Below are 26,847 nucleotides of genomic sequence, written 5' to 3' on the forward strand. Positions count from 1 at the left end.
AAAACCATTCCTTGTACATAGATGTCACTTTCTCTATTTAAAGTTGTAAAACAGAAGCACAGAAAAGTGATTAATATAACAAGGGTCACATGATAAGTGAACAGCAGAAGACTCAGTTTTGGGTTTAAATATATTATACCTTAAAGTATAAGTTAAAATATCACATTCAAAAAGTATTGAGTGTAGGGGAAAATAAGAGGAAATATATGTGCAAAGAAGAGGGAACTCTCCTGCCCCTTAGAGAATTGTTGCCCTATTTATAGCAGAATCTTTACATGCCAGGCAATGTGTGCTTTACCTATGTTCTTTCTCTTCTTCCCAATAACTTTTAGGTAGGCATTACCATGTCTCAATGGAGAAATGAAAGCTTACAAAGCCTTAGTTGTTTTTAAAGATCACCCAGTTAGAAAGGGCAGAGCCAAGAGCAGGTCTCTCGAATCTAAAAGTTATCTGTTAACGGCTATACCAGTCTGCTTCCTAACAAACTCGAAGAAAAAAATAAAATGAGCGCTAAAGTCAGATGAAACCGGGCAAGAAGCATTTCTCTGCCCAGTGGACTGAGGAGCGCTGAGTTAATGATGTCAGGGTGGGGTTTGTTCCTGAGACAGTGACACGGCAGAGCAGTTCTTACAAACAAAAATACAAGGCCCTCAGCTGAGCATTTCAGAGAGAGCTTAAATGCTGATGAATTATATGAATTTTTCTTTTAGAAGAGGATAGAAGTAACAAGAAAATAGAAATGAGGAGCTTAAAGAAGGCCAGAAAGCCCATTAGCACTTTTGACAGATCCAAAGATAACTCTGAAGCCACCAAAACGTGGCCTCAAGAGTCTGCCAAGAAGCTTCACGCTGAGGAGAAATATGTTACACAGCTTGCCGTCCAAATAGGGAGACACAGCGTCAGAGACAAATCCTGTGCCTTATTTTGGTGGGAGGAAAAAAAAATTCACAAGGATACTTTTGTGGATGGGAAAGGGTGTGTTTTTGAAACAAAACACCACTCAACTGAGGTAGGCCCCCATTCCCAGTCGAGATTGGAGGGACTCAGGTGCTTGGTCCAAAACTTTACACAGGTATGTTAAAAATATGTAACATTTAGCCAAATTCTTTCTAAACTGTCATGTACTTTTTTTGGTATTTCTCATCCCATCTGTGCTGATCACCAAGATATTTGTGTCTAAACAGAAGCTGTCTCTCTTATCTGCTTCCTCCCCTGCCTCTTTCCTTCTGGGATGCCACCCGCCAGAGTGGGAGGGAGTGCCAACGGCCCCAACTGAGGAACTTCTTGGACAGGGGAGCACTTGCAGGGCAGAGGGGGTCCTGGCTCACTCTTAGTTTCCGCCAAGTGCCTTGGAGACAGGGATCTCCCTCTTGTTGTTAAGTGCTCAATAGCTTAAGCTCCATGGTAAAGCTCAACTTCTCAGACTTGCCCTGTCATTCCCACCCATCAGGCCTTTACTTCCTCCCAGAATACTCTTCTCTGTTCTAAACATGCTCATTTCTTTGAGGAGATCAGCCTTGTGTCACCTCCTCCTGGAAGGGTTCCTGGACTCCTCTGCCAAATGCTCCTTTGTGTTTCCATGGCAATTTGTCCCTATCTTATAGTAACTCAGATTTAAGTATGTTTTTCTACGAGACTGAGTACCTTTGGACAAATTACAAAGTCCAGCACTCTAGCAGTTTGTTGAAAGAATAAATCTGTATGTGGAGGGAACAAGTGGTTGAAGACTACCTGTCCTTTGGCTCTGGTAAGCAGGGCACGGGAGAGTGGTCTAGCAAAGACAGTGCAGTATATAAAGAAGAAAAAGGCACCTGACAGAAACTCAGGCTGAGTCAGAGAGGTGACCAGTTACTCAGTGCTAGTGAAAGGCCACAGAAAAGAGGACAGGATCACATTTGGGTTTCAAAAAGAGCTCCTTGAGGCTGGCGAGGCAGTTAAGAGCACTAGCTACTCTTCCATAGGACCTAGGTTCAATTCCTAGCCTCCACATGGAAGCTCACAAATTTCTGTAACTCCAGTTATAGAGGATCTGACACCCTCTTTGGGCCTCTGTGGATACCATGAACATATGTGATGCACATACATACATACATACATACATGCAAAACAGCTACATACATAAAACAAACAAACAAACAAACAAACAAATCTCAAAGCCTATGGCAGCAGGAAAAAAAGAAGGCATATGGGAGGACCTATTAACCACTTACCTGGTTACTGCCACACTCCAGGGGGAAAAGAATCCAAGTATGTAATCAGTTCAAAAGAAAACTTTATGTATACATGTTAAAACAAACAAACAAACAAACCCCCACAAGACCACTCTTAACCACAGGATTAGACTTGTAGAGGGAAGGAAGAAAGGCTCTTTGGCACTATGGCCTTCATGTTTCCAAGGCTCTGTGCACCACACCTTCTGTTTGTCCAAACATTTCTATTTGTTTGAATGTCAACCCTCCTTCTAAACAACCATCATTCCTGTTGAACATGGTATTTCTGCTTCCTGTTCCTCAGCATGAAACTTTGGACAACTGCAACTCTATCACAGGTAAGCCCAAGTACCTACCCCTTCATCCTGTGCCAGTTACTACCAGGTAATAAACTCCTGCCAGGAAAAGAGGACCTGCTTGGAGGACTGTTTCCTTGGCTCTGCACTCTGGTCTTAGGATTCTTTTTTAGTGCCAGTGTGTTTCTAGGCTTGAGAAAAACCCCTTTCTTTGCATAAACTTTATTATACACTGTTCACCTCTCCCATCCCCTGTATGTATGGACAGCAGGAATATAAAAGTGCCAGTCTGGCCAGAATTCAGATCCAAGGGGGACTCCAGACAGTGTAGCATGAAAGGTGAATTTTTGGAAGGTACATGCTGCATCATGAACCCTTAGCTTCTATTTTTCATCTGTACAAAAAGACATTGGCGAAGGTCTCAATCTAGACAAAGAGAGGAGCAACACCTAGCAAACCCCATGCCCCTGAGGAGCACCTCCCTGGAGCTGTTCCTTCCTTGCTCTCTGTTGGTTCTAGCACCAGCCTAAGTGGCTGGGGGCTTCACACCCACTGTGATCCATGCCTGAGGTTATGAAGCAGGTGGAGGTCAGGGTAGGGTTGGAAGGAGCTGGGCCCAGGAGGGGATATCATGTGGCTTAGAGAGAATGCGTCTTAGGTTCAATACCATAGGGAAATGAGATAATCCTCAAACCAAAGAACCGACTCTAAGCTGGGTACTCCTTGGAGCCTTCAAAGCAGATGTTAGTCTGCCCCAGTCTGTCATTTGATTAGACTCTGAGACTCCATCTCAGTACAGGAATAAAGACTCATTGCATCCACTCTAGAGACTGATTCCTGGGTCAAAGACTTGGTTCTGTAAATGGGTCTCAAGTCCTAAAATAACTTACTCAAATATTTTACAATATAACTTTTTTCTTTAAATAGAAACAGAGTCTTGCTACATTGTCAAAACTGGTCCCCAGATCTTAAGCTTCAGGCTTCCTCTCAACTAAGTGTTCTGAGTAGCTGAGAGAACAGGTATGCTTTGTCATTAGGCCCAACTTTTACAATATGAAAACAGCTTAGGCCTTTAAGTGACTAAAAAAAAAAAAATATTTAAGTCATCTTAGTGGTACCAGATTCTTATAAGAGAATTACAAATTTGGGGTTCTAAAATAATCTGCCCAAGAAAAGCAATCCGTAAACTCATTTGAACAGTCAAATGAGAAAAGTGTATTACAGAACAGAAAGCAGAATTACAATAAACAGAGTTAGAATAAACAATGATCCAACATCTCGTAGGAACAGTCTCAGTATTTGATAATAGGTCCACTTCTGCCATCTCAGTTTTGTTTATTTGTGAAAGCTACAATAACTTCATACATCTTTTCTACAGCATGGTGCATCTTTGACAAAGTGGAGTCTGGGCAATGTCGCATATAACCATCCAGCTAAACACTTTCCTCGCATCATTAGCTACTTGGTATGACACTGACCAGATAATTAAGACAGGTTTGTTTAATACTTCAAATTAAGGCCTATCTGATTATCCATTAATCAAAAATAAACTTCAAAACCTGGGTGCAAAACAAAATATCTCTTATGCAGTCAGCTTACAATGTAATTATTACTACACATCTGTCCATGATCTGTGACTTTTTCTTAAATGCAGGTCACTTGTTTAAAATTTATAAAGATTTATGCTCATTTAATTACTGACTGCATAAAATTTACTCCTACATGTGTTATCTTGATAGACACAGAAAACCCTGATGAGCAATTACATAGTAATCATTTTTCAGTGAAAAGCAAGAAAATATTTTTACAAAGAAATTGGAGAAATAATGAGAATTAACTTCAACAAGGAGCTGAAAGTGGAAAGAATTAATTTTCCACATTTGCTTTTCATTAACAACTTGTAGACAAATTGCCCCAAAAGCCAGCTGTAAGGAGCTGTTCTTTTTCCTCTCTCAGGGTCTGCCACTTTGTTAGTTCATTTATTCATCCAACCAGTCCGTCAGTCAGTCATTAATAGCATGTAGTCATGCATCTGCAAGTTCCAGGTACTAATCCTCCATCCTTAAAGGACAAGTGGCACTAACCAACTATTTATGCAATTAATCACATTGCTTACACTAATGATCTCTTAGGAACATACAGGTGGTACTGAAACCTCGACCTAGAAGCATCTCCATACTGGGCTTAGACCCACCCAGGTATGAATTCTGGTTTTTGCACTCAGCTACTAAATAAGTGAATTTACAACTCTGTGTTTCCCTGTTCTTCAAAGGGGCTAACAATCACATCACTGTCTAGTGTAAGAGCTTAGGAAATAACAAATGGTGCCTGGTCTGAGCCACCAGAACTGAAGGGCATTAAAAAAGTAATAGCTCTTCCTTCTTTACTTACACTAACATTTCTCTGACGTCAGAAATCACAACGTTATTAGGTTTCATGTTCTAAAGGCCACATGTCCTTCAGTTGCTTACTTTCTTAAATTTAGATCGTTCTTTAGCAGAGACAATCAATGTGTCTGCAGAAACCTCTACTATGTTAAGCACGGGGCTGCTACACTCTATTCACCACACCAGTGATGACAGGGGCCACTAAGACATATCCCAGGGAGGGAAGACATTAATTTGTACGGCCAAGAATGTCAGCTAACATCCAGAAAGGACAAGCAATGGGGAATCACATTCCTCAGCTTGCAGTCATACCGAGACCTCAGGAGGTTGAATCTCCAGGAAACTAGAATGAGGAGAAAAAGAAAGTTGCAGTGGCGCTCAGCACTGTCCTTGAAACTTACCATTTAAGACTTCTGCTCTTTGTATTTCCCTTTATTAGATTAGAATGCTGAGGTTCTAAGAAGACAAGAAGCCCAAGGGCCCAGACTGGTGGGGCCCTGTGTCTGGCTGTCTCTGAAATCCATGTTCTATCCACGACAGCACACTGTATCACATTAACAGCCCTGTGGTTATTGCTTGTTTCAATTTGCAATGCAGCAATTTAGTCATTTTAAATTAATCCTTGAAAAATCACCAAGAGATTAAAATGCAAATTTCAACATGGCTAGAGCTCTATAGTGATTCTGTGTCAAACCTACACAAATTGGTCTCACAAAAGTTCAGCCTCCTTAGAGTAAAAGCTTCCTTGCTTTGTTGTGTTTCAGATATAAAATATCATTTCTTTTTTTTTTTCCTCATGAATATCACAAGTCGACCCTAGGGGGCCAAACTTTCTGAACAGGGGTTGCTACACCCCACTGACCTGAAGACTAAGGCTAACAACCAGAGCCTATGAGCGCTGGGCTCTGTGCATGTGAAATAGGGCTCATGTCTACCTCTCACAGAGTAGCTGGCAGGGATTAAAATGGAATGGTGTGTGTTAGGAGACTGGCAGATTGGTACTACTATTCTGTTAGAAACAAACAAGATCAGACCTTTACTGGTTTGCAAAAGAGGATTTAAGAGACAATGGGTCGTACTCAGGGAATTAGTTCATTAGTGGCAAAACCAGAAGAGAAAATCTAAATTTCAAAAATAGTGGGGATAGAGGAGGTGACATACAGTGTAGCCAGGAGCTAGACGCAGTGCAGCCAGGAGCTGTAGGTGTGTTACAGGGAAGACCATTCAAGCAAATATCTCTAACCTCAGCAGTTAAGGTGCTGAGAATTGAGAAATTATACAAACTTCCAGCTAATTTAAAAACCAAGTTCTTAAGGAATTCTTGGTCCTTAAAATAAAAAGATGAGTTAGATCTTAGAACTTGATCATGTTAGTATTTAGCACAGAAGAAACATGGCAATCCATCTAGGCGTTTCCTCAATGAGAAACTCCAAGTTTCTCTCTTCTCCTCTGACACCACCCTCCCAGGACAAGTCAAGTAAAGGTATTTTTAAAGTTAGGAATCCCGAAGAATAGGAGAGATACGTCTGTCTTCTAAATTGTAAAATGATGTTACTAATAAACTGACACACTGGGCAGTGACTGCATTTCAGGCTGCCATAGCTTACAGGGTAGTCCAAGGAGGAGACTGATACCACCATACAGTGAGTAACACCCAAGGATGTTAAAACAAAAACAAACAAGAAACCCAACCAACCAACCAAACGAACAAGCAAAAAAAAAAAAAAAAAAAAAAAAAAAAAAACCAATCTAATGATCCAGAGACAGACACAGGCAACAAAAGATTACCTGGGCCAAGGTGGGATAAAAGTTGATGGAGAATAAAAGAAAAGCTGGAGACTAAGGGTGAGGTGGGGGTATGGACATGACAAAATGCACCAAGTCTAGCTCACACACAGAGCACACGGACCCTCAGGAAGTGAAGTTGGTCAGCCTCCAAAGGTTGGAAAAGGGCACAAGTGATTCATTCCCAATTTTTTCTCTCCAGCCCCCAATTCCTCAGCTGGCTTCCTGCACCTGACCAGAGGGAGTAATCTGATTAGCAGCTCTGAGGCAAAAGGGCTTGGGGATAACGGGTAAAGCTGAGGATCGTTCCAAAAGCACTAATTAGAAAAAAAGGATGAACCCAAGGTAACCAGAGCACATGTGGTCATCTCATAACCCACTTACCTTCCTTAGCACTGGTAAACACTCACTCCCCAGAAGAAAACTGACTAAACCCTAAGGAAAAGCTTCTGATGATATGTGAGAGTCTCCACTTCTGTACTCAGTCAAGCTCTGCTGATGAGCACAGTACTTTGGGCAAGATGTTCAGTACCTACTTTTAAATGTAACGAGGCACATGTCAGCCAGAGCTCAACAAGAGATTCACAAGACAGACAGGAGCGAGGACTGGGGTGTGAGAATGGTGAAGGAGCTGGTGTGGTGATGCAGCTTCTGTATGTAGCACGAGCTTCTCAGGAGGGTGAGCTGGGAGGGCTGTGTTGGGAGGGCTGTGAGCAGGGAGGGCTATGAGCTGGGAGGGCTGTGAGCAGGGAGGACTGTGAGCAGGGAGGGCTGTGAGCAGGGAGGGTTGTGAGCTTTGAGGACTGTGTTGGGAGGGTTGTGAGTTGGGAGAGCTGTGAGCTGGGAGGGCTGTGTTGGGAAGGTTGTGAGCAGAGAGGGTTGTGAACTGGGAGGACTGTGAGCTGGGAGGGCTACTGGTGTCTACAGATAAGCCTGACAACACAGGAGGGAGAGGAGGAGAAAGAAAATCAGTTTTTAAATCTGGGAATTATAGTCTTACAGATAAGATAAAAAAAAATAACAGTAAGATGGCCAAAGTAGAAAATTTTACAGAATGTAAATGTTGAATAAAGTAGAGGTTGGTCTAAAAGAGAAGTGTGGAAAACAGTAAAGATAATGGATATTAGAGGATCGGAGGTTTAAATCTTACCTAGGAGAGAAGTGGGGAGGGGGAGGGAAATAGTATGGAGGGAAAGAGAGAGGGAGAAAGGGAAGGAGGGAGGGAAGGAGGGTGGGAGGGAGAGAATAATAACAAAGCAAAGTAAAACAAAATAATAGTGTGTGAAAATACTTGTAAGCATAAGGAGTGAGTTTCCAAAGTGGATTAGATGATCAATGCCCAGGACAGTGGGTGAAAATGAACCCATTAAGGTACATCATGGTTCAATTTCAGGATATTAGAAGCCAATAGATCTTAAAAGATAATAGGGATCAAATTGGTCAAACCTCCTAAGCTACAAGAGTAAAAAGAAGCTAGCCTTCATATTTCTGAAAGGAGAGTCATTTTGCAAACTAGAATTCCACATTCACACTACCTAATCATGCAAGTTCAAAACTGTTGCCACCAGCAACATACTCTCTCTGGAAAATGATTCTTGAGAATGATGGAATAAAACCAAGAAAGAGGAAGATGTTAAACCAAGATCTCACCTACAACAAGTTGTACAAGAACCACAATCTAACTGCTTCAGCAATTCATTCAAATGGAAATATAGACTGCTGATTTAATATAATTGTCTTCCCCATAAAGATAGAGGAAGAATGGGAGAGGAGAAATAAATAGGTGACAGACAGTGTTTTGTGTGTATATGGGTTTCTGGGAAGGGGCATCAAAATTCTTATCTCACATAAGAAAATCAATAGGTGATATATGAAATATAACTGCTTGTAACTCCACTTACAGAGGATCTAATGCCCTCTTTTAGTCTCCTTGGGCACCACAATTATGTGGGATATACTCACATAGTAACACAAACATACACATAAATAAGAACAAATCTTTAAAACAATGATGGAGGGGCTGGAGAAAAGGCTCAGCAGTTAACTGCACTGACTGCTCTTCTATACATTCTGAGTTCAGTTCCCAGCAACCACATGGTGGCTCACAACCATCTGTAATGGGATCTGATGCTCTCTTTTGGTATGTTTGAAGACAGCAACAATGGACTCACATACTTAAAATAAATAAATCTTTTAAAAAATGCTATTGTACAGCCAGGTGGTAGAGGTGCACACCTTTGGGAAAAAAATTAATGGAAAATACAATTGCTAAAAACTTGGAAGTAGTTGCTTCTGTGGAGCATGAGTACTTGGAGATTACAAGCCTTTATCAATTCCTATGATTTCTAAACTATTTGTACTACTTAACAAAAATATTAAGGTTGGTAGTATGGCTCAGTGGTACATGCTTGTCTAGCAGATGTGAAGTTCTGTGTTTGAGTACTGGGACCACAGCCATACACATCATTAAACAAAACATAGCAGACAGATGAGAACAACTTTTAGGCTAATTTAAACCACAAGAAAAACAATGGTAAACAGTATCACTTTTATATTTTAAAAAATGCCTATTGCACACACAGGTTCAATGCCACAGTCATCCTATAAAGTTACAGAGAAAGTTCTGGGCGGATAGTCATCAAACTCTGGAGGGAGCATAGTTTCAAGGTTGGGGAAAGAATTGTGATGATTCAGGTTTGCATTGTTTTTAATATGCACTTCTGTGTTGATTTTTTGTGATGGATTTTGAATGAAATGGGCAAATGTTTTTAATATATCATTAGATAAAGAAGCATCTATGGAGGTATGCAGTTAATATATTCCCCATTGCGTGTTGTTAAATTGTAGCTTCTAAACTTAGGGTGTTTTTTGTTTGTTTTTTTAAATAAATCAAAGGAATCTTTTGGTTTCAAGTAGTACCCAACTCCCAATTTAAGTAGTGATAAATTAACCAGATCTAAATAACAGAAGGGCAGGCAACCAGCACTATGGTTACCCATCCATCTATGTCTCTAGGGATCCATGAGTACCCCAGGGCTCTGGACAGCACTGTCTGAGGCCACAAAGAAAGAAGGCAAAGCTTGAGATGTGCTTCTTCTGGAATGAAGTGATCTGCGCTCTCTCTCTCTCTCTCTCTCTCTCTCTCTCTCTCTCTCAACTAAAATCTTGAATATTCTGACAAAGTAAATGAAACACTGCTGTATTTATAGAGACAGGAGTGGAGATGACAATGTTTTCATCTTTCCAAGTCATTCTCTATCCATATTACATTTATTTTAACTTCAGCCACACTTTTCTAGAAAAATGTTCACTTTCCAAATGTGTTAGAGATATTTCCTTATCTTTTAAAGTTTTACTTTAATATATTTTGATTACAATCTGATCTTGTCACTTTTCTCCTTCCCTTTCACCCCTCCAGCCTCTCCCAATTAATCTTTTTAAGTTCTTAAAAAGTCTTAGTTTGTAACCTTAACAATAAATTATTTTTCTACTTTTTTTGTTACTCTTTTTCTAATTTCTTGAGCTGATTTTCTACAGTGCTTTATAGAAAACTAGACCCTTGCACACATCAAGCAAGCACTGGTCACTGAGCTATATGCCCAGCCCTTTTGATTTCTCAAACTCAAATTCAACTTCATTGTTCTTACAAATGCATTCCTGACTATGAAATTTCCTCTTTGGGGTGCTTTTGGTCACATCTTTTGAAATGGAAAGGAACTTTGGCACCTGCTACAATACTTTAAAGGCATTATGTTAAGTGAAATAAACCAGCAGAAAAGGACAAACAGCTTATAATTCCATTGATATTTGGTGCTCGAAAGTAGGCAACAATCACGGTCAGAGAGTAGAATGATGGTTTCCACACACTATAATTTTGAAAGATGAAAATGTTTGAGGAGCAGGAGAGGTTAATGCACTCAAAACCACTGCACTGTGTCTTCTGAAGTTAAGGAGAGCTGATCTCATGCTACTTATATTTCACCACAAGCCTCTCTGATGGCTGCTTTAGGCTTCATTCTACATTTTACAATTTATAATCACAATAAAATATTGTGTCCTAAGGTACACATGTCACTCAACTTCTTCAGAGAGCAAACAGATCTGCCAACTTAGCTCGCTGCTTCTCAGCCCTTAGAAGGCATCCTCCTCCTTCACTTACTATGAGCTTCCTGAGACATGAACACAGAAGCGTGGTTCTACTTATGAACACCTGCCTTTGTAAACTTTCACAGGGGAATTTCTTTGCTAAGAACATCCCATCTTATGATAAGAGAAAGGAGAATCTAAGTCTCTATCATGAGGGAACACCTAAGTTCCCTCAAATGGAGATTTTTGCAGTGGACAACAATGATTCTTATCAGTGAAAATGCTAAGATGCTTTTCTAATCGGTAATTTTAAGCTATATGAATATGCCCTAGAAAGAACAGAATAAATTCATATCAACCATTAATAAGTGATTACTTTGAGAAATATGAAGAAAACCTTGTGTCTATACTTTGGAGATATTTTCAATTCGTTTTTGCTATTATAACCCATTATTTTTTTATATTTGTTTCAGCAATCCACTGTAACCACATTTGAAAACATACCCCTTTCTTTTAAAAACGTAAGCAGTAAATCAATAAATGTAATGGTCCTTTTCTAGGTACTCACATTCTCAGGTATGCTGGGAAGCTCTCTGCTATCAGGCACAGTGAAGTAAGAATGCTGGAAAAGAAAAGACACGAGCTGCATATTTTTTTCAAGATGTTTTAACTAGAACTTTATTCCAAATTTAGGTAAATGTTCTAAAGCATCTTCCTTATTCAGATGAGGAAGCCACATGGCTGTTGTAAGAAATATCCATATTAGAGCTGCTTAGGCTAATGTTGGACCAAGCTAGGAGCATTAACTCATCAGCAGGAGAATGAATGTCTTGGGAACATGAATAATAATAAAAAAAAAAATCAAAGAAGCTTAAGTCTAAATTCTCAATGTGATATTTTGTGAGTTTCTGAACACAAGAAAGTAGCCAGTTCTGTAGTTTGCTGTTCAATAAGGCAGAGGACTCTTAGCAACCAAATAACACTACAATCACTGATTAAGTGACAGGATATCCCAACTAATCCTGCTACTCGATTTTAGCATCTAAGGCCATATCAATCTATACTGTAATCAAAATCTGCTCAGGACAGTTCCAGCCAAAGGCTACTCATGCCACATGAAAGGACTACAGATGGTTGTCAATGGAGAATAAGCTCCTCACTTGCAGTGTGATTGTCATGAAGCCTGGGAGAGGTTGAAGACTTGACTTCAAAGACTTGCAATGAGACATCTCCATGTTTGTAACAAGCCCATATCTCCAAGTTAAATGAAAACTGGTTGCACTAATGCCACCTCCTTGGTTGCTTTTAAAGGCTCAGAAGATAATGGTAAGAGGCACTGGAAGGAGCCTTGTGCTGGCCAATTAAAGATGGATTGTGAAAGGCCAGGAAAGGTCATGGGCAGAAAGGTTCAGCTCAACCATGGCCTAAGCTCCAATCTGGACCTCCCCCACAACCTCTTACACTTCTGGGTAATGGAAGAATAAGTAGGTTTCTTGAAAAGTGAGTAGTATCTTCGTTCTAAAATAAAAGGTCCTGGAGACAAGCTGTACCAATGATGGTAATAATGAGCTGCTAGTCTGGTACTTAAAAGATATTTATTGAACACCTGCTTATGGAAAATTTTATATTAAATACTTTATAAGCATCATTTCTAGTTGCGACAATAAAATTTGAAGATAGATATTATCTCCATATTACAAGTGGACAAATTTATGTTCAGAGAGGCAGATAGTCTAAGATCAATGAGCATGCGGAGGATCTGGGCTGAAACCACTCATGCCACTAATCACACCCAGGCCCTATCCACTGTACACAGACTCTTTATGTCTCTGCATTTATACACAAGAACTTGAGAAAACACTTCTACATGAGGCTCATAGCTTACCAAGAAATGGTACTTTACTTACTTACTATTTTATTGATTTTGACACAGTGTTTCACTATGTAGCTTCAGCTAGTCTAGAAATTGCTACATAGACCAGACTGGGCTTTTGGGCTTGCACTGATTCTTCCCTACTTCTGCTTCCAGAATGTTGGATGGCAGACATACACTACCACACCAGGATCAACAACTGGATTTTTATTTTACAATTACTATAATTCAAACTGTTAATTTGCATTTCTATGTTTCTCAATCAACTACATCAGATACACAGGAACATTCTATTGTGGAAAGTGGTTAAAGATACAAAGCCCAGGCTGTATCTTTATAAGGCATTTCACAAATATGTTAGGATCTCTATTCCAAATGAAATACTAGACCTTCAAAACAGAAATGCATTTTGGGAAGAAGAATGTTTAGTGGAGAGGGGGGACATCTGCCTTTACAGATGCAGTGGATTGTAAAGAGTGAGCCAGCATAACTCCAAACCAACCAGTCCCCAGGCTGTCCTTTGAGATTCTGTCTTGCTCCATTGCCCATGAAATGCTGGGGACCAGGGGAGGTCAGAAACATTCCTAGAATCCACTGGAATGAAACAGCTGCACACCCAATAGTTTCTCCTGCCCGAGCTGGCTTGTCCTTGAGGCCTGACAGCATGCTGCCAGTGCAGACATTTGGGGAAGGAGTGGCCCTTCCTCCCAGACAGCTGGTGACCTAGCCTGGCTGCTCCACAGCTACCTGTCGGATGCTATTACAGGCTGAAGCAGTGACATCAAGCTGTTTCAGAAAAAAAGACTTGAGACAAAGGCAGGGTTGCTCTGCTTCAGTGATGACTGGGTCTAAAGCTCACTTGCTCATCTTTTCAAGCAGTCTCTACTTCCCTAAGAGCAAATCCTCCGTAAGTAAATTCCTTCCCTCCTTCCCTGTGTCCATCCCCTTTTTTCCTATTACCTTAACATCCTAAAGGCTAGTTCATCATTTGTAAATTGCATGATTTTACATGCATGCCCTTTCCTCTCTAAACCTTTCCTCTTTGACATGAGAATGTTAATACCTACATTGGGAACGATTTTGAACATCACAGGTATACATTAGTATAAATTAGAAACTTAAAATAGATTTGTTATTGTTATTATTACTGGCAATACTATGGCTTTTAATACCATTCTGGTAAAACTCATTAGTTTTCCTTATGAAGTCAGACACCTTCCTGATCCCTGAAACCAGCACTGTAACTGCTTCTTGAGAAGCTGGAGGAGAAAACTCTCTAACCTGACAGGGTTCTGGGAGAGGGAGACAGGTCTGCATGACAATAGGTGCCTGGCCAAATGGTATCCACCACAGAATTCTGATAAAGGCAATGGCAGCTTCCAACTAAGAGACAAAGAATTTAGTAAATGAATTATGGAAAAGATTCTGCATACCTCTTTTGATGTCCTATCTGGCAGATAAGGAAGCTGAGCCCATATAGTTAGAGGTCTTGATTTAAGTCACTTCAATCACTAGCAAAATAGACAACTGGGACAGAAATCTCCCATCAGGTGGCACACTAAACTGTGGGGCTGTGAAAGGCAGCCTATTTTGGTTGAATGAGGCTTGCTCTGGCAACCCAGTAGAAAACTCAAGGAACGGAATAGCAAGCCATGTTCCCAGAGATAGGTGCCTGACACCACAGAGCCCCTAACTCCATAATTCTGGGACTATAAGTCACACAGACAATGTCCCAAGCTTCTGGCATTCTGGCTAGATTTCACCCCCACAGTTACCTGACTATAGCCAGGTATGCTCCTCCCCACAGTCTCCTGACAACAGCAAGATAGCCCAGCCCACTATAAAAGGAGCTGCTTGGCCCCTCCTCACTCTCTTTAAGCTTTCACCTTTCTTACTCTCATCTCTAGCCCTTTTCTCTCTCCCTTCCCCCCTCTCTCCACGTGGCCATGGCTGGCCTCTCTTTCTACCTTCTCACTTTTTCCCTACTTTTCTACAATAAAGCTCTAAAACCACAGACTGTCTCTGCTCAAGGCCTGCCATGCTTGAATGATGGGATAGGCTTTCCCCTAACGAGCTACGTCTAACCTCCTGCCAGAAGGTCCAGCGTTCCAGTCACAGACCAGACCAAGGACTCTCGCCTGCATGGGAACCATTCAGCGCCCCCTCTCTCCCTTCGGCCCCGGGGCTGATGGAGCTGCCCACGGGCCCCCATTTTGTTCTCAGCTCTTCCGCGTTGTCCAGCGGTGTCTGGGATGCCCGAGACCGAGAACCTATTACCTAGGACTGCCCCTTGCCCAACCCCCGCCAAGCTGGTATTCTATGGCTTCCCACAGCTATACACCCACTCGGGGTTGCGTGGAAAGCATGTGACAGTCTTCCACATCCACCCGCCCAGAGCTCTGGAACTCTGGCTGGATGCAGGTTTTCTCCCACTCCCTTTCTTCCCCCAATTCCACTGCCCCGCACTAAACAATGTGCAGGACATAGAACTCACAGAAATAATGAATGCTGTAGACCACGAACTATACTGAGTACTCTCCCTCTGACTTCACGGGATAGAGACTGATAACCAGTTTACTCCCAAAGGAATTAAGTCTCCAGGATCATGTAAGGGAATGGGCTTAAAAGAAAGGCTAATTCAGCCAGAGAATTCGGGGGAAGGATTTCTCAGGAAACAGAATCAGAATAGTTCTGAAGGATGCATGAGTTAACAGGCAAACAGAAGAGAGGCAGTGTTGAAGACTGGAGGTCCAGAAAGGACTTTAACTGTGACAAAGGGTAATACACATAGCCAAAGATAGGGTGACAAGGCTGATAGGTCCAGCCATCCTATTCCTTGAATCTTTGACTAAGGATATGACTAGTCATTTGGGAAGCAGCTATTCTTCGGTGAATCTCAGAGAGAGGGAGAATCCCATACCCCAGCCTGCCTTGAACCCAGGGGCTCTGGTCTCCTCTGAAGGTCTACACAAACATGCTTGTTTGGGGTAGCCACCATCTTGCCCCACTTACCACACTGAGGTGAACAGACACTCCAGGATCAGGGATGGGAAGTCTGTGCAGAGTTTCAAGAAGTTCATTCCACTGACTTTCCTGAAAGAAAGAAAAGGTCCTAGTGATAAAAGCTGGACCTGTGGTAAGGTCTAGACCCACAGAGAGACAGGTGGGAGTTGCTGGCCCCAAGACAAAAATAGGTTTGATATTCAAGTAGGGTTGGATAAAGACACTGCTCAAACATAAGAGCCAAACTGATCCTCCCACATCAAGTTTGACATTTTCTATTCAGTCAGACACCTACCATGACCACCTTTTATGGATCATATACCATAAGCTCTCAGCAAATCTATTCCTTCAACTCCATAGCAACAACTTCTAAATGCAAACAAACTGAGCTTCCAGGGCGGGGGTGGTTGGGAGAAATAACAATGACACCATGGATCTAGTCTTCATCATCATTACCCTCAATTAATTTTATTGAGTGTTCACTGGGTACATGTAGCAGCCTCCAATTATGGAAAGTTAGAAATGAAGCAAGTTCACCAACATGTGATATAGGACAGCAGCCGTGCATTTTAATTAGGGAAACTGAGCAGCTGAACAACATACAAAGCAGCACAAATTATTCGACTCAAAACAGATTCGCCTTTAAGATGCTCAAAACAACAGTGCTTATAAAATGATCCAAAAGTCACTTCTTTCTGTGGGAATTCTGTGTGCTAATAAAAGGTTACATTTACATGGGCAGCTATGTCCTCACTACTGGATCCTTCTAGCCACCCACTTAGGGGGTGTGAAGAGTGAAGGTCTGAACTGTGAAGCTCTAGTGTCACATTGGATAGTAGGCTGCACAGCCCAGAGAGGGAGGAAGGATTGCTGTATCCAAGTCCACAGCCCTGTCTGCCTCTGGCAAGGCGCCTGAGATGAAAGGACGCACCTAGCTTACAAGCTTGCTTAGGTCTGTGCTCTTAGAGGACACAGGTGCTTGAATATGTGTGCACAGGGTGAATTTTGCTCTGAAGCAGTCTCACACCTACAGAACAATTTTAGAAACAAACCAAGGCCCTTTCAGTTTTCCCACTGTTTGAGAGTGAGTTGTTGGCATCATACCCTATCATCTATACACACACACACACACACACACACACATACACGCACACACATACAAACATGTACACACATGCACACATATATTCTTCTCTGAACAATCATGTTTAATCACAACCAGGAAGTGTGTATGTCTCAGCACAGTATGCCATTTAATCCTGTCCAGTTGTGCCAGCTGTGCTCCGCATAGCCTCATGGCAAGCAAACCAGTTTAGAGGCATGAGTGACCTTCAGCAGGGTAAGTCTTGAGTTCTGCTAGAAAAACTCTTTCCTAGATCTACAGGACCTTGACTATTTTACAGGATGAGTCTCAGCTGTCAGATATTTCTTCACGAATCTCAACTTGTCCTTACCACTTGACTATATCACCTCATATCTCTACTGGGCATCCCCCCCCCCAGGCATTTAAAAAGCATTTTGTAGCAAACATGTTATGGAATCCCTCAAGTTTTGAGTCTAGCTGTTTATTTTTCTTGCTACAAGTGCATAGCTTTCATAAGCCTTCAGTATTTGATTTGATGATCCCTTTCATGCAGATTCCCTTTCTGCCATATTCAGGGTCTGACAACACTGTGGCCAGGACTTGCAGTGAAATGCTCATGCCCCACCTTAAGCTACACCACCTGGTGACTCTCGAGGTCACACATAAACTTCCACAAATAGAAGCTTTACCTCATTTAACAATTGCAAAACTTCTGATTGGGAAAAGGCAGATTTTAGGGAGCAAATATGCTGGATATGTTTCCGTGGATATATATTGCATGTATGTGTTTTTATGTTTGCATGTGTATGTGGAAGCCATTGGCCAATGTTAGATGTCTTCCTAGATTGCTGTCTATTTTAGTTTGTAAGACAAGGTCTCTCAGTGAATTCAGAGCTCATTTATTCAGCTAGGCTTTATGTCTAATGAGTTCCAGAGATCTGCCTGCCCTTCCCCCTGAGTGCTAGGATTAGATGCAAAAGCTGCCATGCCTGTCTCTTATGTGGGTGCTGGCGATCCAAACTAGTGTCCTCATGCTTGTTGACCAGGTACATAATCAACTAAACCCTTCCTTTCACCCTGTTCTAATCTGGTAATCAATAATTTTTGAACAAGCTAGTTGTAGACAGAGTGTCTGTTCTGTGTTATCGTAATTCTTTTGGCCAGAACAAACTTTGTAGGCATCATGGGTCAGGAAAAACCGTAAGCCATGTGACTGATCTCAGCTTCCCATATAGCATCAGGCAGGGGGCCTCACCAGGCCCAGAGGACAAAAGCACTGATCCCATAGGGTTATGCTCAGTTTATTGTACCTCTCCTTTCCTAAGCTTTCCTTCCTTTTTAATTGTTTTGAGACAAGGTCTCATGGCTTCAAACTCACTTAACGGGCAAGTGAGCTGCTAGCTGCCTGAATCTCCACTGTAGGAAGGAATGGTTTTGAATTCTTGATCTTCCTAGCTGCCTCTCAAATGCTAGGATTATAGATATGCACATTTTAAGATACATTTTAAAAAGAATAGTAAGTTGTACTATCAGTTTAAACACTGAATGGAATATAAATGTGGGGTACAAAAGCATGAATCAGTCTGCAGTTTAGAGATGCATTACATGCTTTTATTTATTAAAGACACCTTTCAAATTGAGTGGAAACCTGAATGTCTTACCAAAGCTAAATGTGCATCAGAAATCAATGAACAGATCCCAAGGCAGCCTGCTACCTCATTCATCAAAGATGCCAGTTCTTCTATGATAGAATTCTTGACCTGATGCTCCCTTTTACACTGAGTGTAGTAAGCAAGAGAGAAGTCATTTCTATGAACCATCCCTACTATCTGTTGTGACCTCTGGAATACATTTGCCAGTGAGTACAACTCACTCAAAGAAAAGATTTATCTATTATACACTCACTTTCCAACATCCCCCTTCCCAAATGGCATTTTCTAAAGTATGTTTCAGGGAACCCTGCAAGTCAGAATTCTGTTTGTTGTGAACTAAAATGCATTTGGGGTAAAATGAGAAAGAAAGGACTGAGTAACAAAAGTGGCCACTGTGGGCCTTTTGAGAGCCTACGTTACACATATGGAGAAAGAGGAAAGGAGGAAAAAAAACCAAATCCCAAAACCAACCACTGATTTGAGGCCCTTTAAGATCAAAAAATACGGCCAGGCAGTGGTGGTGCATGCCTTAATCCTAGCACTTGGGAGGCAGAGGCAGGCGGATTTCTGAGTTCAAGGCCAGCCTGGTCTACAGAGAGAGTTCCAGGACAGCCAGGGCTACACAGAGAAACCCTGTCTCGAAAAACAAAAACAAAAACAGAAACAAAAACAAAAACAAAAACAAAAACAAACAAACAAAAAGATCAAAAATATGGAACAATAACTTTTAATAGATCATTTTCAGAATTGCTTCTATAGAAAAATTGAAAGAAAAGATATTTAATAATTATGCTATGTCACTTTAACTTAAATGTTGCCCTTTACAAAAAGAACTCAAGAACTTAGATACACGGGCAAATATTCAATTCACTAATAACAGTGAGATTTTTAACTTAAACAAATGGCAAGTTTAACAAATGGTATCAGTGATAGTGTGGGACTCAGCTGTATTGCAAATCTTTTGGAGAGTAGTTTGGCAAATGTAGGGGTGGATCTGATGCTAAGGTCCTCTTCCTCAATTGGTTCTTGATCTGTCAGTAAAGAAGCCATGGGCTAATTGCTGGGTGAAAGGAATAGACTGGACTTCTGGGTCCCTGGAGAAGAAGAGACAGGGAGGAGGTTCACCATGCTTTGGAAGAGAGAAAAGCCAAGCAGCTATGTGAGGTCTTGGGAGGAGCGGGGACTTGTGGCTGCTCCTATAGGTGGGTGGTAAGGGATGTTTAGTAGGGACTAGATGTATCTTAGCAACTAAAGTTTAGGGAAGGTGGGAGGTATGGAAATAAGAATACTGTTAAGGGTACACTTTTCCAGGTAGGATATAGTAGTGCCCAACAAAGGCAAGTTGAAATTGAATAACTGTATGTGTATGTCTTCTATCTATGGATTCAAGGGAAGCTGGGTGGGGGCTGGTAGTGTGGCCTATTCACAGAGCTTAGGCAAGCTAGCAAAGCTACATGCAACAACAGGCAAACATATAAATACTTAGTTTACCCTGCCTATCTGGGATTCTCTTATTAGAGGAATAATAAAAACTGAAGGAAATGTTTTATATACAAAGATTTGAGTGGTTGGTCTTCTTTTTCTATATGCTCCCCTCTGTGTGTTTGTCTATGTATGAGGGGTATGTGTGTGTGTGTGTGTGTGTGTGTGTGTGTGTGTGTGTGTGTGTTTGCACATATGAGTATACATTACACTCACAGAGGTCAGAGTGTCCTACTCTAACTTTTTTTTTCCCCCTCTTGAAACAGGGTCTGCAACTGAAGTGGGACCTAGGCTGGTAGTTACCATGTCCACCATGCCTGATCCTGCCTCTACCTCCCACACTGCTGGGGACACAGGTGCACACATTGCTACATCTGACCCTCATAGTTCTCCTAGGGTTTTAAACTAAGGTTCACAGGTTGTACAGCAACCACTCTTCCACAAAGTCAGCTCCCCAGTTCTTTGTACTTCTTCTTATAATGAAAACAAAAACTCAAATAATTAGAAGGCCCCATAGAAGAAACTGTTTTAGTAAGCAAATGTATAGGATATAATGTTGCCCACAAAAAATATTTAAACAGTATTTTCAATAGTGTGGGAGAAATGATTCTGTGACAATACTTCCCAAATCTATGAGCTTAAATAGAAATATAGACAGCCTGTTACTGATGGTGAGAGCTTAGGTTAGCATACCATTTCTTCCAAAATTGATTAAGGTATAGCAGAACTGTGGAAAGAATTTCAGACCCTTACAAAAATTAGTATAAAAATACCACAAAGCTTTATCAAAATGGGGACTGAGGCAGCTGGTAAGTCACCTGCCAATTGAGTGATTTGTTATATGGCATGAGCAATTCAGTTTCCGCCTTTGAGACATATACATTGTGAACTCTCAGGGTTGTTAGGAAAATATGACATTAACACTGTGAACAGGAGCAACCTAGCTATTTCCTAATCTCAGAAGAAAAAACAATAAATAAGCTAGAAAAAAGTAAAAATTTTAGTTATGTTTGTTTTATGGATGATATAAGGCATATTAGGTAAGAGCTGATTTTCTTTTCTACCATTTTCTGAATTTCCCAACCTTTCTATGATAGGCATATATCACTTTTTTCATAAATGTTTTAGTGAAACATAAAACACATGTTACTTTCATAATCATAAAAATTAAAATTTACTTGTTAAAAAAGATTTATTTTTATAAAAAGGCAAATACCTGTCGTTTTGTCGTGTAATCTGCCAAGATGTTAAGGAGCTTATAAAATACCTCGAACCAGGGGAGGTAGCTGAGGAAAATAAAGAAACATGAAAAGTATTAGTATGCAGGTCAAAAACTCTAATGAGGACTTAACCCAAAACATTTCAGGTTTTCTTTACATCCTAAAGATTGTAGCTAAGGCTGCTAAAATCCAAACTGGTTAAATGCTAATTATTTCTGGGCCTTTTAAAAAACATGCTTTGCTTTGTAAAGCAGAACATTTATTGTCCATTATGAATTACTCCTGTGCCTCAAAACTAGACCTGGTTCACACAGAACAAATTCAAACTAGAGTGCAATCAGGCATATGTTTCAGTAGCCAGAACTTTCCCACCATTCCCACAGCCTCTAGAAACACATCTACTCTATTTCTCATGACTGGACACACAGTAATGTAGAGCATGCCCACTGTTAGCCTCTGCCAAATGTCTTATAAAAACCAATCATATTAGTATATCAGACCTTCTGCCTCCACTGCACCTGTGCTATACTGGCTGCAGCATAAATGGATAATTCTGTTTCCCCTGCCATCTAGCACATTTTGAATATTGTTCTCCTCAACTCACAAGATGGATGGTCTGCCTTAAGAGCTCAGTCTTGAAATTCACCCTCTGTATGGCTATCAGAATGACCTTTCAAAACTGCAAGTCTGAATAGGGCTGGCCAGAGAGGGCAAAGCTGCACAGGCAGCCAACAAGATGTAGCCTGAGGTTTCTTCCCCTAGTCCTTCTTGTCTTCCTGGCACTCAACTCCTCAGATTACCAAAAACACAAAATGAAGAATGCCCTGGGGGATAGAGAGTGGCAAGTGCGTGTAGCAGACCTGAAGACCTTGTGACCCAGCAGCAAGGACCTAGACATGGGGTCTGCAAGGGCACCTGTGGGTACCCAGACCCAGAACATAAAAAAGCCCAAGGAGGCATCCTAAAGAAGGCTTGCCACAACACTCAGTGCCTGATGGCCACCTGGGAAGCCAAGTGAAGAACAAAACCAAAAAAGAGAAAGGAAAGGACTGAGGCTAGGTCAAGATGTCACAGAACCTCTGGTCTCAAGCCCTCTCCTCCCACAGGCCCAAGAGATAACCCACTAGTGCCTTCTGCACTCTTGTTAGCTTTGTCAATCATGCCCAGACTCTGACCTCTCAATCCCCACATCAAGTGTCCAAAGCAGGGAATAACAAGGGATTCTGTATGGGCCAAGTGGAACCATGTCACCAGATAAAAACTGAGAAGGTAAACAGATTCAGAAACCCCAGTATTCTCATAACTGAGACTGGTAGGCGTTTCATCTGCTCCCGACCTGGTTCCTGTCCTAGAACACGTGACCACAACACCTCACATGAAGATTGTGACTACTAGTCATATAGTACAGAGTTCTCCATGCCAATAAGGTATCTAGATGGGCCATCCTGAAGGTTTAGCCAATAAGCTTCCTTTCCTGAATGCTCCTTCTTGCAAAAGATATTTAATCTCTGGACTACCCTGAATAAGTTGTATGCATCCATTTTCACCATCAATAAACAATTTGGACAAGCAAGGACTGTTTCTCTCATCAAGAACCTCTGTGGGGGGAAGTCTTTGTCATACAGAGCTGTGTCACTTAAGTCTTCTACAGAAGGCCCCTCCATGTTCCTGTATACTCACCTCTGATCTAAGTCAGTAATTCCCCCCACCCCTGGCTCCAGGCATGCATAGCCTTGGTTCCCAACTCCACAAGGTTTCCAGCTACAACTGGACACCCAGGAGTTTGAGAATCCCTGTCTCCTAAGCCTCAGACTGCCTTGTTTCTTACCTCGGCTGGGGCCCCCGTCTTAGGCTACATTCAAAGCCAAATACCTCCTGTTTCATCTGCCTGAGCAGAGTTCACATAACCCAGAGGCATAAGACAGAATGTGGAACTGCAATTTTGGAAAGCTTGAGCCTCTCCCACTGGAGCAATATGATTCCCAGCACCTTCTTTTGTTCTTTCCCATTCTGATACCTGCTACTAAGAAATGCATAAAATGAACTGGCTACCTCCCTACCCCCAAACCAAACCCAATTCTGCAAAGCACATTTAATTATTGCAATGCCATCCCATTGCTATAGGACCACAGCAGTCTACACGTCTCAGGAAGGTTTCTTTGGCTCTCTCTTCTCAGGATCTTGATCAATTGTCTCAGTTTTCTAGAGACATGCAGCTTTACAATGGATATAGCAGGCATCTGTGAGGCCGCCCAAGTCAGCACACTTTGGCCCTTTTCTCCCTCTGACCTTCATAAACTAGTCTAGTTGATTTCTGCTCATTCTTCTAATAGCCTCCTGCCCTCTTGAACCTACTTTTGTGCCCCAATTCCTTCCATGGTGGTCATGCATACACTACTATTACAATGTCCCTTCCCACAGCATAATGTTTAACAGCATGGTTGTGTTCTCAACAGACTATACAGACAGAGAGTAGGGTGCACACTTCCTTCACAGTTTCCTCAGCACCAAACCAAGAATGGAGTGTGGCCACTCTGAGTTTAGAGTTTATTGGGAAACAGACACACACATAGCACATGCATACTTAGATGAAGACTAGCAGACAACAAGGGTCCTTTAGTGCCATGGAAAAGTTAGTGAGAAGTATTTCCCACTCCCAAGAAGCATACCCTGCCCCCACCGACCCCCACACACTTTAAATGGCTTTGTTCTCTCTTAGAAACCTTCCCAAAACTTCTGAGAGCAGGCATGAAAGAAGCCTGCTGCACTGGCTTGCTCACATCTGCAAATGGAGTCTGTTACTGATAGATAGGCCTGAACCCAAGGCAGGACCCAGATGTGACATCCTGCCCAGGAGAGGGGATCAGCACCCTGTACAGATTACTGCTGGATCACTGAGGGTAATAAATGAAGTGAGAGGTAATAGAGAGGACAGATAAAGTGCACAAGCTCCTATCTGTGACGTCTGTCTGAAGCCAGAACATGCTACTGTAAAATTTAAGTAGCTTATCAAAATATACTGATAAGCAACTTAACTTTTCACTTCTATGACAGTATTATCACTTATGTTAATATGTTTCCATCATCTCTGGCAGCCACATATGGACTCTTCCAGAGCAAATGGCTGCTGCCACTCTCCACAGCGCTAGCTCTGGAGGAGCAATGTAAACATTCAAAAGGGATTAGGCACTAGATAGCATGCTCTCTTCCTCTTCTGCTAAATAAACCTCCATGAGCTAAAAGCCATTAGAGTAGAACAAGGAATCCCTCTCCCATGAAAACCACACAGATTAGAGGACTCTTAGTAAACAAACCCAGGCAACAGTTACAAGTATTTCTTTTCCTGAAAGTAATGCCACTAGGTAAACCCAACAACTGGAAGTCAGGAAAGAGGAAAGGGCAAGCAGGGGGAAGCAGGCCCCAAGCACAGGCAAGCAAAGCTCAGCTCCTTTCATGAATGCACACAAGAGGCAGTACAGCAGGGCAGCCTGCTTCTCCCAGCTGATGGAACTTAAACAGTGCATACTAAAGTAGTCTGGGACAACTAGCCAACTCGTAGCTGGAGCCTAGCATGTACCCTGCAGCCTCAGTATCCTCACCTGGTGAGGATCACCTGGCCCAGAGAGCCAGCCACTTTACTTTATAAGCCTCTGCCTCAACAAACCAATTCCTTTGGCTAGGCAGGCAGGATCATTTGCCATGGACTGCTTGGTAGTTAGTTACCCAGGAAGCCAGGCACTTCTCTTTCGTTTGGCCTGACCGACACAACTGCTCCCCACATGTTGTCCCCTGTGTGCTGACAGATGAATGTCTAGTGATGGCAGTACTAGGGTTTTGAAATCAAACTGCAGCTGTCTTCTTCAAAGTGTCTCAGCTTCCCAGCTAGGAGGCCATGATTCACAGCTGAGCTCTGTCAGCTGGCACTTCCCACCCTGCTTCATTAGTGCTGCACCCGGCCACACTACCAAGAGGATGCAGGTGAAGACTTGGAGCCCCTACTCCATCCTGGGTGTGTCTGTCATCAGTGAGTAAACAGTGCTTCCCAGTCCACACAGGAAACAAGCACTCTATCAGAGAGCTCCATCCTGGTCACCTCCAAGCCCCAAACTCTTAGGTCAGGGTATGCTTGCATCTCCCTGCAGGAGAACACAGTGTGGTGGGCTCAGTCCAAGCACTAGGGCTAAATTGCAAATAATAAGAAGGACATGGTCCTGGTCCAGAAAAGAAAGAAACGTAAGAGAAGGTGTCTAGGCGGGAGAAGCCAGCTATCCTCAAGTACTGTTACTTCAGGCCTTTGCAGTGATACAGAATCCATCCTAATGGATCATTATCATGACCCTACCAGCAGAGAGAGAAAGGCTGCAGGGAGATACCTGCCTCAGCTGTCAGCCTGGATCCAAGCTCCTCTCACAGTTCAGGTAGCTTGGACCTCACATCTAGATCCGACTGTCAATGGGGAAATGCTGCTTTGTGGGAATCCACAGAAAATCTTAAAGTTAAAGGAGTTGAGGTAATGCCACAGAGACCTCTCCACGTAGCCAGATGAGCATTGTGGGCCCATGAAGGCAGTCCAGCCCTATGTTCCAGGAACTACTCTAACAATAACCCAATTCAAAATCGTCCTTTAATGGCCTGATGGTGTAGTAACCATGGTTTGTATGAACATAAAGTAGGTAGCCAGAGAGTCAGCCCAGGCTGGAATGAAAACCTTCTACTTTTCAATGTGTCAGCTTGATGAGCTGCTTACTTCAGAGCTGAACTCAGGTACTGAGTCCAACTGAGATCAGAATCTGTCCTCTGATCTCACCTCACTAAATGGATGATGGTTAGGCTAGCCAGCTTACTGAGGTGTGTGTGTGTGTGTGTGTGTGTGTGTGTGTGTGTGTGATGGGATTACATATCTGTACTACCTATGCAGCTAAACACCTAAGGTAGAGAATGGAAGCTGTAGCAGGGTCCTGGAGCTCAAGAGGGAGAGAAGTGATGGTGTGGAAAGTCAAGGCGAGCAGAGAGATCATCTGGAAGGCAGCCCTATACGGGAACGATGAGAGGAAGGCATCAGTGTGACATACTAGGGGAATGATCAAGTAGCTAAGCATGCAATAGAAACCAAGGGTCTTGATACCAGATATGTGAATTAGAAATATGGTTAGGGAAGAAGCAAGAATGAATCCTGGCTGGATACAGCTGTGAAATCACGACACACAGAGATAGCTAAGATACAGAAATATAAATACAAATGTGCACAATCAGATTACAGGTGCGCACACTCATATACACATAGTAGAGTGAATGGCAGGAAAGGTCTGTGAGAAAAAGTGTTTCTATTATAATGGCCACACTCAGGGTCTAGATATTGGCTTCTTCTAAACAGCATTCTTTATTAAGAATGAGGGTTCTCTATAGACATGTCTGCTTCCAAAGCAAGAGCTAAGAAGTGCTTTAAGCCATATCAAGCAAGGCTGCGTGGTATGGACATATCAACAGGACACAAAAGTTGGTGAAGAAATCCTACTGACAGGATCTGTGACAATCAAAGCACATACTAACAAAGGGATTATACAGAGTCCTGGCAGATAAAAAATGACAAACAGAACATTTGCTGAGTGGTGAGGCTACTTGCATAGTTTGAAAGTAAGTCTTCACAATCAAATTGTAAATCACAGGGGAAACAGAAAGGAAAACCCCAAGGTTACAACCTTCATCAAATAACAGAAAAGTACAAAATAGTGTGTCACCAGACAGAATGCCATAGAAAACAGCACAACT

At 42.0% G+C, this 26,847-nt stretch overlaps 1 protein-coding gene across 6 annotated transcripts in view; it reads right to left on the reverse strand.

The window, feature by feature from the left end:
* Dennd1a (DENN domain containing 1A) overlaps positions 1-26,847 on the reverse strand; it is a 473,824-nt gene that overhangs the window by 224,971 nt on the left and 222,006 nt on the right. For all 6 annotated transcript variants that reach the window (XM_021192483.1, XM_021192480.2, XM_029536942.1 and 3 more), the window contains 3 exons: positions 21,075-21,144; positions 15,650-15,730; positions 11,333-11,386 (listed from right to left, as the gene is read on the reverse strand). In XM_021192483.1, coding sequence (XP_021048142.1) covers positions 11,333-11,386; positions 15,650-15,730; positions 21,075-21,144 — 205 coding nt within the window. The remainder of the gene's footprint in view (positions 1-11,332; positions 11,387-15,649; positions 15,731-21,074; positions 21,145-26,847) is intronic.

This window comes from Mus pahari, chromosome 3 (genome assembly GCF_900095145.1).
Source record: "Mus pahari chromosome 3, PAHARI_EIJ_v1.1, whole genome shotgun sequence".
Taxonomy (NCBI): Eukaryota; Metazoa; Chordata; class Mammalia; order Rodentia; family Muridae; genus Mus; species Mus pahari.